This window comes from Leucoraja erinacea, chromosome 13 (assembly GCF_028641065.1).
Source record: "Leucoraja erinacea ecotype New England chromosome 13, Leri_hhj_1, whole genome shotgun sequence".
Taxonomy (NCBI): Eukaryota; Metazoa; Chordata; class Chondrichthyes; order Rajiformes; family Rajidae; genus Leucoraja; species Leucoraja erinaceus.
The window spans coordinates 35,144,932-35,159,362 of NC_073389.1; the positions used below are offsets into that span (position 1 = coordinate 35,144,932).

The following is a 14,431-nucleotide window of genomic DNA, read 5'->3' on the forward strand; positions in this document are numbered from 1 at the left end:
AGGAATAAAGAGAGGTTGTTGGAAAGTGGGGACTAAAATGTAAACTCAAGGTAATTCTAGCCAATGCAGATTTTGTTTTGATTGTTTAGAATTTATGTGGTAATGTTGAAATCAACTATAGAAAAAATTAAAATGGGAGACCATTAAATAAAATAATAGATTGGAATATCATATCACATAGACTCCTTTCTAATTGGAAATTAGATATTAATTATGTGGAAGATAAAACAATTTTGTTTGATTATGAACATTAGGCATTAACTAAAACACATGAAACCTCCAATCTTGTGCTCATACTTACATAAAGTCTTTAATACTTGTTAAATTACATTACATTAACAGCTCCGACTTACTTCACATTCCCTTGTGAAATCCTTAAAAGCTTAAACTAGTTGGTTGCCTCCATCAAACAGATCACATTATCAAAATATAAAGCTATTAATACTTTCTGATGGATTGCAAAGTCATTCGTGCTATTACCTCACACATTATCTCATGCTTTGAAATCTCATCTGTATGGACTTTATTTAGGACTGCGGTTCACAGGCTTATTTCTGGATGTTATTGCAGGACACACTCACCTCTACATGCTGACAAGTCTGGATTAGTCTACCCATTAGTGTTTCCAGCTCGTTATTCCTCTTGATAAGACCGGCCAGGTTAGTCTCCAGACTTTGCTGTGGGAAGAAGAAATACAATGCAGTTACATGTGTAAGGCATTTAACCTTCAAGTTGAAAATGAAAATCATGAGCGTATTGCAAAGAACATTTGGATATTTAAAACTGTTTGTGCAGTTGCATTCATTATGGCCTTCCTGCTCTGCATGTTGGCCCTAAGGTCAGTTTTACTTTCACCCTTCAGACATAGAGGGAGGCAATGTGACTCACTCAATCACAAGGGTGGTGGGTGTATGGAATGAGCTGCCGGGGGAGATAGCTGAGGCAGGTATAATGTTAAATAAGCGTTTAGATGGATAGATTCGGAGGGATATGGGCCAAAAGCAGGCAGATGGAACTAGTGTAGTTGGGGCAAGTTGGGCCGAAGGGCCTGTTTCCACCCTGTATAACTCTATGACTCAATGCCAACTCATAGAGCAACCCATCAATCCCATTCCTTCTCTAATTTTCCTGTGCAAGAAATTGCAAGACATCAACATTTTCCTGCAAACCTTGAAAATGAAGTATTCACTTTTTATGCCACTTTCTCAAACCGAATTAAGATTTTCCACAATGCCTTAATGCCGAAATAAGCATGAACGAGTTTCTGAGTCATTGTTTTACTTGCAGCAAAGATATGACGTTTATGAAAAAAATATTTTAAATAAAGTAAGAAAGTCACAGTATTTTTGTATAGTGGCTTTTGCAATTTCCCAATTAATTTTAAACAATGAAGTACATTAGATGTGTAGACATTGCTGTATTATAGTAACAACATTGTACTGGACAGTTTTCACACAGGAAGATCCCACAAGCAGCAAGTAAACAAAGGTCTGATAAAGTAACCATGGCTTGGAAAGGAATACCCAGAATACTGCAGATTACAATGACCTGAGAGGGCTGACAGTCCTTCAGTTTAACCTTATTCATGAAACTTTGTTAGGCTGCAGTTAGAGTATTGTGTGCAGTTCTGGTTGCTCCATTACAGGAAGGATGTGGAGGTTTAGAGAGGGTGCAGAGGAGGTTTACCAGAATGTTGCCTGGATTAAAATTTATTAGCTAGAAGGAGAGGTTGGACAAACTTGAATCTTCTCTGAAGCATTGGGAGCAAAGGTGAGGTCTGATATAGAAGGATATAAAATTATGAGAGGCATAGATATGGTAGACAGTCAGAATCTTTTACACAGGGTAGACATGTAACAGACTAGGGAGCGTAGATTTAATGAGAGAGGGGTAAAGTTTAAAGGGGGTGTGTGGGGCAAGTGTTTCTACACAGAGACTGGTGAAGTCATAAAGCCACACAATACAGAAAGAGGGACTTGGGCCCAACTCGTCCATGCTGACCAAGATCCCCTATTTCCATTTGGCCACATTTTTGGTCCATATCCCTGTAAACCTTTCCTATTCATGTAGCTGTCCAAGTGTAGACCTTGCCTGAAACTTGCTGGCAGGAGCGATGGTGGGGGAGACAGATACAATAATGATGTTTAAGAGGTTTTTAGATAGACACATGGATCGGCTGGCACTGGAGAGGTATGGATAACACATAGGCAGATGAGAATAGTTTAACCTAGCATTGTGTTTGGCACAGGCCTTGTGGGTTGAAGGGCCTGTTCCTGTGCTGTACCATGTCCTAAAATAGTGTGACAGTACATACAAGGGATAAAGAAACTGCCCCACAGGAAGCTGTGTATAATGGGCATTGTGAGGGGAAGGGACATGGGTCCCATCAGCATGTTGCTGAGTTGATGTGTTGTAAATTCTTACACAGAAAAGTTAGAGAAGGAATGGGATGGGATATAATGGATTGCTCGGTGAGTTGGGATTGATTTAGTGAGTCAGCTGGCCTCCCTCTATGTCTAAAGAATAAAAGAGCAGGAAACCCATAATTCACCTTTTCCTTGTCATTTGATGTCAGCAAAGAAATCTTCAAACTATAGAATCAATACCTTTCTACCAAACTGAGACATTCTCAGATGTGACCAAAATGCCAGTGTGTTATTTTTGGCATGTGCTCCCTGAATCGTTTGACTTCAATTCTGTTTAAAATTAGTTGGAATGTATTACAAATAAGCTATTTGCAGGTTTTTTTTTAAACAACCAGGGAAAGTCTGCCTTATGCTGGGCACCCAAATCTCTAGATTAAGGACTTGAACATGTCTTTTTAATTTAGATATGAGAGCACTACCATTTGAATGAATCAAGTCTAAAATGAGGAACAATTATTTTTGAGGTGCATACCAGTAGGGGACTTTTTGAAACAGATCAGTTTTTAATAACAGCCTAACAGCTTTATAGCCACTTTCACTAACATGAGCTCGTGTTCAAAGCCAGTAGTCAAATTCCCAGACTGGCCCCAGCAGAATTCTCTCTGGATTGGTGATCCAGTAACATAAGTGTTGATATGAACAATGCAAAAGAACAAACAGAAGTAGGGAGTGATTATGGAAAAGCAGAAGGGTATTTTAGTTTATCAAAGGACTTTATATTCATCTTAAACACAGATAAAAGAAAACGAAAGAACAAAACTAAATTGCCAACAATTCTCTTTTGTTCAGATACCTGCTTCATGAATTACAACTATGAAATCTAATCTGGGACTCCTTTAGGACCAAACACAAAGTCTCCCTGATATCCAAAGATTGTAAATGATATGTTTCAAACACTCAGAGGAATGACATGCTGAGTTACTCCAGCATTTTGTGTCTATCGTCAATGACAATATTCATTGGATCAAGACCACTGGCAAAGCTCACGTGTGTTGATCCAGTGACCTATTATTAGCATAGAGAGTCTCTTGTCAGGTGTTGGGAGACTGAATTGGCATTAACTTGTGAGAGTGGGCAGACCTAGGATGTTATTCTCTTGGCCTGCTCAGAATCAGTTAAAGACAAGAAAGGCAATTGATTCTTCCGGCCTTCCTGCCAGCAGAGAATTACTGAAACTAAAACAAGACATGCCAGAGAATTTCTACACGTCAGGTGGTATCTGTGAAAAGTGTTTAAAAAGGAGCAGAATGGAGAGGAAGCCCATGCACACAAGTAAACAAAGGCACACACATGAAAATAGGCACGCAATCACACACATGAAGTAGCAGACACAGAATTAATGTGGAGCTATAACAATTAATGAATGGTAATGATGAAGGACAGAGACCTCACTTATTTTATCATTAAAGCAACTTGAACATGTTATGGAAATATTCACCAGCCCAGGCATCCCCTGCGGGCAGAGAAACAGCTAACATTTCCAGTCAAAATGTTTTCATCAGAAACCATCTGATGACAAGTCACTGACTTGAAGCGTTGATCTTGTTTCTCCCCACAGATGCTGCCTGGACTCTCACATAATTCCATACCTTTCTGTTTTTATTTAGAATTCCCAGAATCAACCATATGTATTTTGCTTCTGAGCACTTTTCTCCTCTGTTAGAGGGATTTCCTTGCTTTGGATCCCCCCCCCCCCACCCCCCCTGTAAACTGCTTTCATAGGAGCAAATTCAGCCAGCAGATATGTCACTGACCTGCACTCGGCCTGAGTGGACAAAGCCAAGATGGATTAGGCTGGGAATACTCGTGATGACAATGTACTCCTTCTACAGTCCTAAGCTTTCAAGAATTTAATAGAAACATAGAAACATAGAAATTAGGTGCAGGAGTAGGCCATTCGGCCCTTCGAGCCTGCACCGTCATTCAATATGATCATGGCTGATCATCCAACTCAGTATCCCGTACCTGCCTTCTCTCCATACCCCCTGATCCACTTAGCCACAAGGGCCACATCTAACTCCCTCTTAAATATAGCCAATGAACTGGCCTCAACTACCCTCTGTGGCAGAGAGTTCCAGAGATTCACCACTCTCTGTGTGAAAAAAGTTCTTCTCATCTCGGTTTTAAAGGATTTCCCCTTTATCCTTAAGCTGTGACCCCTTGTCCTGGACTTCCCTAACATCGGGAACAATCTTCCTGCATCTAGCCTGTCCAACCCCTTAAGAATTTTGTAAGTTTCTATAAGATCCCCTCTCAATCTTCAATAATATCCATCTTTTGTAAGTATCTGCAGGTACCCACACAATAGGGAGATTATACTATATCAACCTATAATCAACGATTAATTTACTTACAGCCATCTCTTTTCTGGATAGGTTTAGCTGTCAATAGTCACTATTTTGAGTCGTGAATCCCTCCTCACAACCAAGGAAGAGGTATTCCAGCAAGTAAAGTAGTTATATTTTTAATACATTCTGAGGAGCCATTCCTACAGATGTTATTATCTACAACGGATTTCTAAAACACAAGTACTGTGCAATTCTTACAATACTAGAAGAGCATATCAATGAGTTCCAAATGAATAAGTCGCCTGCACTCTTTACCTTTTCTCTCTAACTCCTAAAACACCTTCCTGTCGACTAATATTTATACTGTTTTCCACTAATTGACATTATTCTTATGTGCTACTTTGCAACAATATTGATGCAGTCAAATAGATGATATGACCCGACCAAATCAATGTGCACCTTATCACAACCTTTATAAGGTTACTGTGGGCCTCAATGCCAGTACCCTCTCACAGAATGGATGCCCACTGATTTTATCTGCTCACATGTAATTTAAGGCCACACCAACCTTAAGAGGAAGTCCTCCACCAGACAGAGACAGCCGACAGTACTGCAGCCCTTCATCCTCACAACCAAAATGTAAGGTGAAGTCTGTAAAGGACAGATAGGCCGCAATAAAGCATGGAGCTGAAGGAGGAGGAAAGGCCAGGGAGCTAGAAGTACCTTAGTAGTGACATTGATGAAGTCTGGAATGTGGGTGGGTGGAGAGGGAAGATTTTATGCAGACTTGACCTAAATGTCTTTAACATTTAAAAAGAGTGAGAGGTGATCTTAGTGCAATGTGCAAAATTCTTCGGGGCTTTGACAGGGCAGATGTGAAGCTGGCATCTCTCATGTTTGCCTGTATAGAATTAGGGTCACACTCTTTCAAAGTAAGGAGTCAACCATTGAGAAAAAAGATGAGAAAAAAGTTTTTATAATTCTTGATAAGAACGACTGTGGAGACTAAGTATATTCAAGAGAGAGACCTACGGATATTGAGAGATTCAGGGAATGACAGGATATGGGATAATTGCAGGAAAGTAGCAGTAAAAGATCTGTTGTATTTTTATTGAATGGTGGTGCAGGCATAATGGGCCTGTCCCACTTAGGTGATTTTTCAGGCGACTACCGGTGGCTTTCAAGTCGCCGGCAGTCACTGAAAAACCGGCAACTGGAACGGCGACTGTCAGAGTGGAACACACACACACACACACACACACACATAGCTTCCTTCACCAGCCTGTTTTGCAGGCGGGGGACAGGGCAAGCAGGGGGAGCGCTGTCTGAGTGAAATTCACACGGTGCAAAGTCAATGTGATACATACACACACCGCGATGAACAGGGTGTGTTCATCGTCGCTGGACCCGACCTACCCGGCATCGCCGCTGGACCCGAAAAATCTTGAACGCGATGAACAGGAAGGTTGGCGCTGTAATTAAGACGGTGAAAGCACAGTGTACGGTAAGGGTCACGTAAGTCCTTTAAAAGAGGAGGGGGTAGAGGGGGGAGAAGGAGTGGAGACAACTTTTAAGAAGCCAGAGATACACGGCAGTGAAGGTCGGCGGACATTAACATTACCATTACCGGTCGGTTATCCTTGGTTCTGAAAACTACTGTTTATGTTTTTTTCCCCCAATGTGCCAATGTCCCAGCACTGAGCCTTGCGGTAATCCACTAGTCACTGCCTGCCATTCTGAAAAGGACCCGTTAACTCCTCTTTGCTTCCTGTCTGCCAGCTAGTTCTCTATCCACATCAATACTGAACCCCTAATACCGTGTGCTTTAAGTTTGTATACTAATAGAAACATAGAAACACAGAAATTAGGTGCAGGAGTAGGCCATTCGGCCCTTCGAGCCTGCTCCACCATTCAATATGATCATGGCTGATCATCCAACTCAGTATCCCGTACCTGCCTTCTCTCCATACCCCCTGATCCCCTTAGCCACAAGGGCCACATCTAACTCCCTCTTAAATATAGCCAATGAATTGGCCTCAACTACCCTCTGTGGCAGAGAGTTCCAGAGATTCACCACACTCTGTGTGAAAAAAGTTCTTCTCATCTCGGTTTTAAAGGATTTCCCCCTGATCCTTAAGCTGTGAATCTCTTATGTGGGACACTAAATGTACAATAGAAGTAGCTATATGCAGTTTTAGAAATTCAATTCCTTTTATTTCCATTGAATCTCAGAAGTAGATTTAAATGTAATCACTACTGTTAAATATAGAAAATATAACATTCAGTTTGTAATCTCCTACCAACCTTTCACAAAGACAGGCTTCCAGTTTTGGCATTTTGGCCCTAAGATATGGCACTATAATTGCATCAAGACAGTACTGATACCCTCGGAACCAGAATAGCTAAGGAGCCACTTAATAATTTCATATTAAGAAATGTTTTGATAAAATTGATAACCTTGGGATGGGATGCTGATTTTGATGAAAGTTGAAACGGTCACTAAACTGTTGGTCATGCCCATGGTGATGCAATGTCTCTGCTCAGCAGCAGCCAATCCTTCCTCAGCTTCTGTCCCTGCCAGGCCATTGTGAGATGGTTCATCCTATAAAACCCTGCTGACTGCCTTGCCCCTGGGCTGCTGTGTACTTTTGTATTGCTGAAGAAATCAGTGGTGAGTCTTGTTAGAGAGGCACAGCTGGGATAAAATTAACAAGATGGGAAGCTGTGGATGCTCAAATCTACCCACAACAATGTTGTCAGCCAGACGGAACATAATAAGGGAACACTACATCACACTGTAAGTGTTGAAACGCATCCTATATGACTGCGGTTCTGTGACCCTCATCTGTAGTTTGCATGTCACCCTCCAGAACTGCCGTAGCTATTTGTGGTAGCATTTTCAAAGCAAGGTGAATATGAAGTTAATTCCTAGAATGGGAGGCATGTCCTTTTACGAGTCGCTAAAGAAGTAGGGTTTGTATTCTTTGGAGTTTAGAAGTTGGAGGTATAATCTTATTGTAATGTATGATGTTGAGGAGGCATGACAAGATGAGTGTTTAGATATTTGTCACTGGTGGGAGAGACTTGAATGAAGGGGCATAAGGGGACAAACATTTAAAACTGAGACACACGAGCTTGGGCAGTTTTGGATCTCTGGAACTCTCTGCAGCAGAGAGCTATGGAGGCTAAAGCATGGAGTATTATAAGAGAGGTTAATAGCCTTGTGAATGAACAGGGAATTGAATACAGGTACAGAAGTTGAGTAGAAGCCTAGAGCAGATTAGCCATAATCATATTGAATAAATGGACAGGCTTTAAGCGGCTACGTGACCTCTTGCTCCTGTTTACAGACACAAGGAACTGCAAATGCTGGACTCTTAAGCAAAACACAAAGAGCTGGAGGAACTTAGCAAGTCAGGCAGCATCTATGGAGGTAATGGACAGACACCATTTTGGTTTGGGACCCTTCTTCGTTCGCTCCAGGTGATCTTTAGGTTTGGGATACTTCTCCAGTCTGAAGAAAGGTCTCAACCTGAAACATTACCTGTCCATTCACTCCACAGATGCTGCCGGACCTGTTGAGTTTTTCTTTCACTTTATGTCTTGCTCTAATTTACTTGTTTCCCTGAAAGATTATTTGTTATGGGCAATCTCCCTCCCTTAGCAGATGTAATTATACTGGACTTCCAACCTGCCCGCTCCACAAAACCTTGGCTGGAGCACCCAATTGTAGGGTTTTATTTCACCTGTATGTAAAACATTGTTTACAGTGAATTTATGAGGTGATTTGAGAGCTGGGTGCACTTGAATTTGTTGTTCTTCATGTGGCTAATTATACTCCCTCTTTGATCTTGCTCAGCTGAATTGACCTAGTTTTGCCTTTACTGTTCCTGGCTGCATTGGTCTTTGTCCATGCTTGCTACTATCAAATGTTTTTGGCTCAGTCGTTACAGGGAAACACCAGTAGTTCTTTGCCAGCCTTTCATCTGACTGTAGTCCAATGCCAGACGTGGTGTATGTGGGGGAACTCCACCTGGGAAACGTAGGCCACATTTAGATCTGCTATACCAACACTCTCTCCATCCATTTGAATGGCTGCACGGGAATGGCTGCAGGAATTGATATAGCAGCAGCCCCGGCAGGACATATGTTACAGGGCAGGGAAAAGTGCTTGGGAGAGCTTGGTGGGGGGGCCTCGCATTGACCATTACCTTCTAAGAGGTAGGCCAAATCAGTCGAGTGAAGCCCAGTGGCAGGTTAACCACCACAGTCCACAGGGTATCAGCACCCCAGGCGAAGCTCAACCAAGTACTGTCCCACCAACGGACACGAGTCCAGAGCCCAACCAGCCACAGTCAGCGGTAGAGAGGAAGATGGAGGGAAAAAAGCAGAATGGAGCAGTCACTGGCTGTGGCAAAGAGAAAAGATGATGTCTGGGCTGCCACGTGACCATCTAGAGGCTAACCCTAAGACCCACACCCAGGGCTGGTCACCCTGTGGTGGGCCTGCCTCGACTGAGGGCGTCTTGTAATAAAAGGCCGAAACACTCAGTGACGTTGAGGTACACAACTGAAGTTGTGTCTGATTGGTAGCAATATCACCTAGTGGTCACCCCCATGAATACCGGCTGTCAGTTATGGTGAAGAACCTTAGGGATTGTAACATCCAGTCCTACTAATCAATATGCCAGCCTTTCCAGCCAATATACCAGCCAGGAGTGGCGGCGCGGCTCTGGCTGCAGCAGCTTACCGGCGGTCCCGTTGTCTTTGTGTTTTTTATGTTGTTTATTTTGGTTTTTTTTAAATTTTGTTTGGTTAGTTTTAGTTTTTTGGTTTTAGCTTGTGTTTTGGGGGGGGTTGAAAATCTCAGCGGGGGGAATACAACAGTCCTTCTCTGCCTCCGGCTGTGAGGCTAAAGAGAAAAGAGGCTCCGTCTGGCAGAGCACTGCAGGACTCGCTCTGAGATCGCCCCGTGAGGGTGGTCCGGCTCAGGGCTGGAAGAGTTTGGGACGCTCCCATGAGGGCGGCCAGCCCGAGGGTGGAACGAGGCTCCCGTCAGAGCGGCCGAGCTCAGGAAGGTGCGGCGCTGGCAGCCCGGGGAGGTTCAGGCCCAAGTCGGGGCGGCCCGGTCTGGGGGTAGAAGCGACTGTCGGGGCGGCCCGGTCCGGGGGGAGAAGCTTGTAATCGGGGCGGCCCAGCCCGAGGCTGAAGACGGCACAGTACTCACGTGACGGTTGAGGTGTTCAAGTCCGGGGTGAAGTTGTGCAGGACTGGTGGGCGGCAGCTTCAACCACCCCGGGCCGCGGTGTTTGAGCCGCGGGACTGTTCTTAACATCGCCCGGTGGGGGGTATCGCCCCAGCGCAGAGGGAGAAGAGGAGGGAATAGACTGCGACCTAAGACTTTTGCCTCCATCACAGTGAGGAGATGCTGGGTGGACTGACTGTGGTGGATGTTAATGTGTGTTTATTGTTGTTTTATTGTATGGTATTATATGTATGAGTGCTGCAATTTCGTTCAGACTTCGGTCTGAATGACAATAAAAGGCTATCTATCTTTCATCTGACTGCAGTCCAATGCCAGACGTGGTGTGTGGATACAGTCTCCCAGCAGTTATGAAGGGGAACTCCACCTGGGAAACTTGGCCACATTTAGATCTGCTATACCAACACTCTCTCCATCCATTTGAATTAAGTAGAATGGCTGCACGGGTCAAGGACGAGTCTACAAATTAGTTTAGTTTAATCAAATGGTTTTGATAGTTATAAGTATTCAAAAATGCTTTTGTGCTTCACTTTAAAAAATGTAAAAACACTGCCGTGTTCATCGTTTGATTGATTTTTAATCATTGTAAATGTTTATGAGTGACAGAGATATTCATGTTACTCTGTTTTTGACAGCTGAGTAAGCCCGGGGGGATAGCGTTGTTGATTCTTATGTTTTGTGGGTGAGATTTGTTTTCTCTTCCAGGTCCCCAACACTACGGCATTTATGTGTCCATGGCTTTACCATAATGCCAGGAATAACAAATAAAGATTAGATAACCAACAAACATCAGCAAAAATAGGTCAGTGGCCCATGCAAGTTCCATGGAATTATGTCTAAATTAATGCCAGTTTTTAACTATCACTCTCTTTATATATTGTTTAATTCAATTTAGAGATATAGTATGGAAACAGGCCCTTCGGCCCACAGTCAACGCCAAGCATCAATCACTCGTTTACACTAGCTCTATGTTATCCCAATTTCGCACCCACTCCCTACACATGAGCGACAATTTACAGCAGCCAATTACCCTCAAACCCGCACATTTTTGGGATGTGTGAAGAAGCTAGAGTACCTGGAGGAAACCCCATATGGTCACACTACATATGTGCAAACTCCACACAGAGAGCACTGGAAATCAGGATCAAACCCAGCTCTACCAGCTGTACCACCGTGCAATCCCTATTGTAAAATCTGTACACAGCAATACCTTAATATAAAGTCAGCATTTATAACAGTCTCCAAATATGGCTGCACATTTTATGTAACTTCTATATTTGTTAGTTGTACATCAGTATATTTACAATATTTCTATCTCAAGTCAAGTCAAGTCAAGTCAAGTTTATTTGTCACATACACATACGAGATGTGCAGTGAAATGAAAGTGGCAATGCTCGCGGACTTTTGTGCAAAAAGACAAACAACCAAACAAACTATAAACACAATCATAACACACGTATACCTTTACATAATAAATAATGGAAGGAAAAACATTCAGTAGAGTTAGTCCCTGGTGAGATAGGCGTTTACAGTCAGAATGGCCTCTGGGAAGAAACTCCTTCTCAACCTCTATCTCTGCACTTGTCATTCCTATTTTTCCACAATTAAAAATTTCTGCAGATCGGACGCCATCATCATATCATATCATCTTTCATTTCTTATTAAATGTCTGATCTTGTACGTGTGTATATGTGTGCGTATATGTGGTTGTCTTTACATCTTTGCCAAAACACTACGTGGTAGCGATTACATTTTCCCCTCGAGGCTGAGTCACCTTCACTGAACATTTTATGCTTTATTTCTCGACTTAGTCTCGACTAATTAGATTAAAAGTCTGAAAAAGTCAAAAGATTTTGAAATTAAAATGACCAGCTTCAACTGATGATATCACAATGGCTCTGTTAGCAGTGATCAGCCTCACTGAAGATTTCATCCTATATTTGACAAGTTATTTGCAATTAAAGCTTTTAAAATGCCAACTTTCACAAGATTTTTTAATATTCTGATTCACATTTATCCCCTCTAGGCAGAGGGGATAATTATGTTTTACTTCTCGACTTATTCCTGATTAAAGTTTTACCAAATCAAAAGACTTTGAATTTAAAACGACCAGCTTCAAATCAAGTCAAGTCAAGTTTATTCGTCACATACACATACGAGATGTGCAGTGAAATGAAAAATGGCAATACTCGCGGACGTTGTGCAAGAAACAAACAAACAAACAAACAAACTAACAAACAGAATGGAACAGAATCACATACTCATTTGCATATTACCTATTGTGGGAGGAAGGAAAAAGGAAAAAAAACAGCAATTTTAAAAAACAGTAGAATGGTACAGTAAAGTTAGTCCCTGGTGAGGTAGGAGTTTACAGTCCTAATGGCCTCTGGGAAGAAATTCCGTCTCAACTTCTCTATTCTCACAGCATGGCAACAGAGGCATTTGCCTGACCGTAGCAGCTGGAACAATCCGTTGCAGGGGTGGAGGGGTCTCCCATGATATTATTGGCTCTGGAGTTACACCTTCTGATGTATAGATGACGTTACAATGGCTCGGCTAGCAGGGGGAGGGCTAATTGCTATTGCAACACGCAGGGCAAGTGCAATTTGTGTTTATTTTTTATAAAGAGCACTGCTGAGGGAGGGAGTGCTGGAATATTACGATCAGGAACAGCTTGATTTGGAGGACCACGCCTCCCGTGGGGGTTACGGGTAGGGTACAGGTGCATTGGGGGAGCAGACCCAATGGGTCTGCACATGGTCTAGTACTTACTAAAAGCCTGATCTTGTACATGTGTATATGTGTGTATATATGTGGTTGTCTTTACATCTTCGCAAAAACACTAAGCAGTAACAATTACATTTTTCCATATTCTGATTGACACTTTTCCCCTCGAGGCCGGGACCACCTTATCTGATTATTTTATACTTTATTTCTCGACTCATTACTGATTAAATGTACGAAGTTGAAAAACAGCAAAATACTTTAAATTTAAAATTACCAGCTTTCACAGATGACGTCACAATGGCTCGGCTAGCAGTGATCAGCTTCACTGAAGATTTCATCCTATATTTGACGTTATTCGTGATGAAAGTTTTTAAAATGCCAACTTTCACAAGATTTTTACATATTCTGATTCACATTTTTTCCCTCTAGGCAGAGATCACTTTCATTGAACATTTTATGCTTTATTTCTCGACATTACTGATTAAAGTTAAAAAAAATCAAAAGACTTTGAATTTAAAAAGACCAGCTTCAACTGATGACGTCACAATGACTCGGCTAGCAGTGACGACACAGGAACACTATGAACTTTTCACCTCACAGGAGGGGGAGGGCGAATTGCTATTGCAACACGCAGGGGAAGTGCAAATTGATTTTTTTTTTAAGCCCACTTCTTAGGGGGACAGGGGTGTGCTGGAATCTTACGTTTGGGAACAGCTTGAGTTGGCGGACCACGCCTCCCGTGGGGGCTACGGGTAGGGAACGGGTGCTTTGGGGGAGCAGACCCTGCACTTGGTCTAGTGATCTATATATTTCTGCAATTTCTCTTCCTCTGTGACCCTGCAGTGATCTCCACCTGTTGACCTTCTATTCATGTTCAGCCCTTGGGGATCAGCAGTTGGCTGGATTGCTCTTAAGCCAACCCTTTGATGTTCAATCATACCATGAGTAACAAACAGGAGATCTTGAAATGTCAACCAGTATATTGCCTCCTACAATCGCTTCCTATTCTGACACTTTTCCTCTTTTCCTTTGAGCAAAACAAAAATAAATAGAAATTGCATTAAATTCAATTTCTGAGTTAATTGGACTGTGTTGCTTGTTGCTATGTTTGTCGATTTGCCTTAAACTTGATGTGTATGGTGTACATACATTTTGATTTGTCTCAATGTGACCTCTACAATGGAAAGAGTAGTGTCATATCTGAGGCTTTGGTGGCCACAGAGTAGTTGCCGTGGAGATATACAGTTATACCTTCAGACCATGCTGACCAAGTTGCCCGATCTAAACTAGTTCCATTTAACTGCATTTGGTCCACAGTATATCCCACTAAACCTTTCCTAACCATGTTGAAGCATCTTTTAAATGTTGTTATTGTACTTGCCTCAACTACCTGCTCTGGCAGTTCATTCAATGTACCCATCACCCTCTAAGCTGGGCAGGGCCAGAGATCAGAATGCAATACCAATGTGAGGCCCACTCTCTCAGACTGGACCACTGCAGACTGTCATGATCGAAGATGTTTTGGTTAGATTGGACCTTGCCCACATGACTAAGAACACGTGTTACGTATACATGGGGAATGGGGCATATGGAAGCATGAAGGTTCCCCACACCAATTAAAATGATTATCACCAACTTGCAGATTTGCTGCTGAGTGAGTGACTGAGTTGTCAGTGCAGAGAACTATCTGGAGTTTCACCAGACACAGTTTCAGAGGTCTGAAGGAAG

General features: G+C 42.5%; 1 protein-coding gene across 3 annotated transcripts in view; it reads right to left on the reverse strand.

Moving 5' to 3' along the window:
- The window catches only part of LOC129702856 (E3 ubiquitin-protein ligase Midline-1), a 285,589-nt gene that overhangs the window by 57,384 nt on the left and 213,774 nt on the right, over positions 1 to 14,431 (reverse strand). For all 3 annotated transcript variants that reach the window (XM_055644894.1, XM_055644895.1, XM_055644893.1), the window contains exon 3: positions 582 to 677. In XM_055644894.1, the coding sequence (XP_055500869.1) occupies positions 582 to 677 (96 nt within the window). The remainder of the gene's footprint in view (positions 1 to 581; positions 678 to 14,431) is intronic.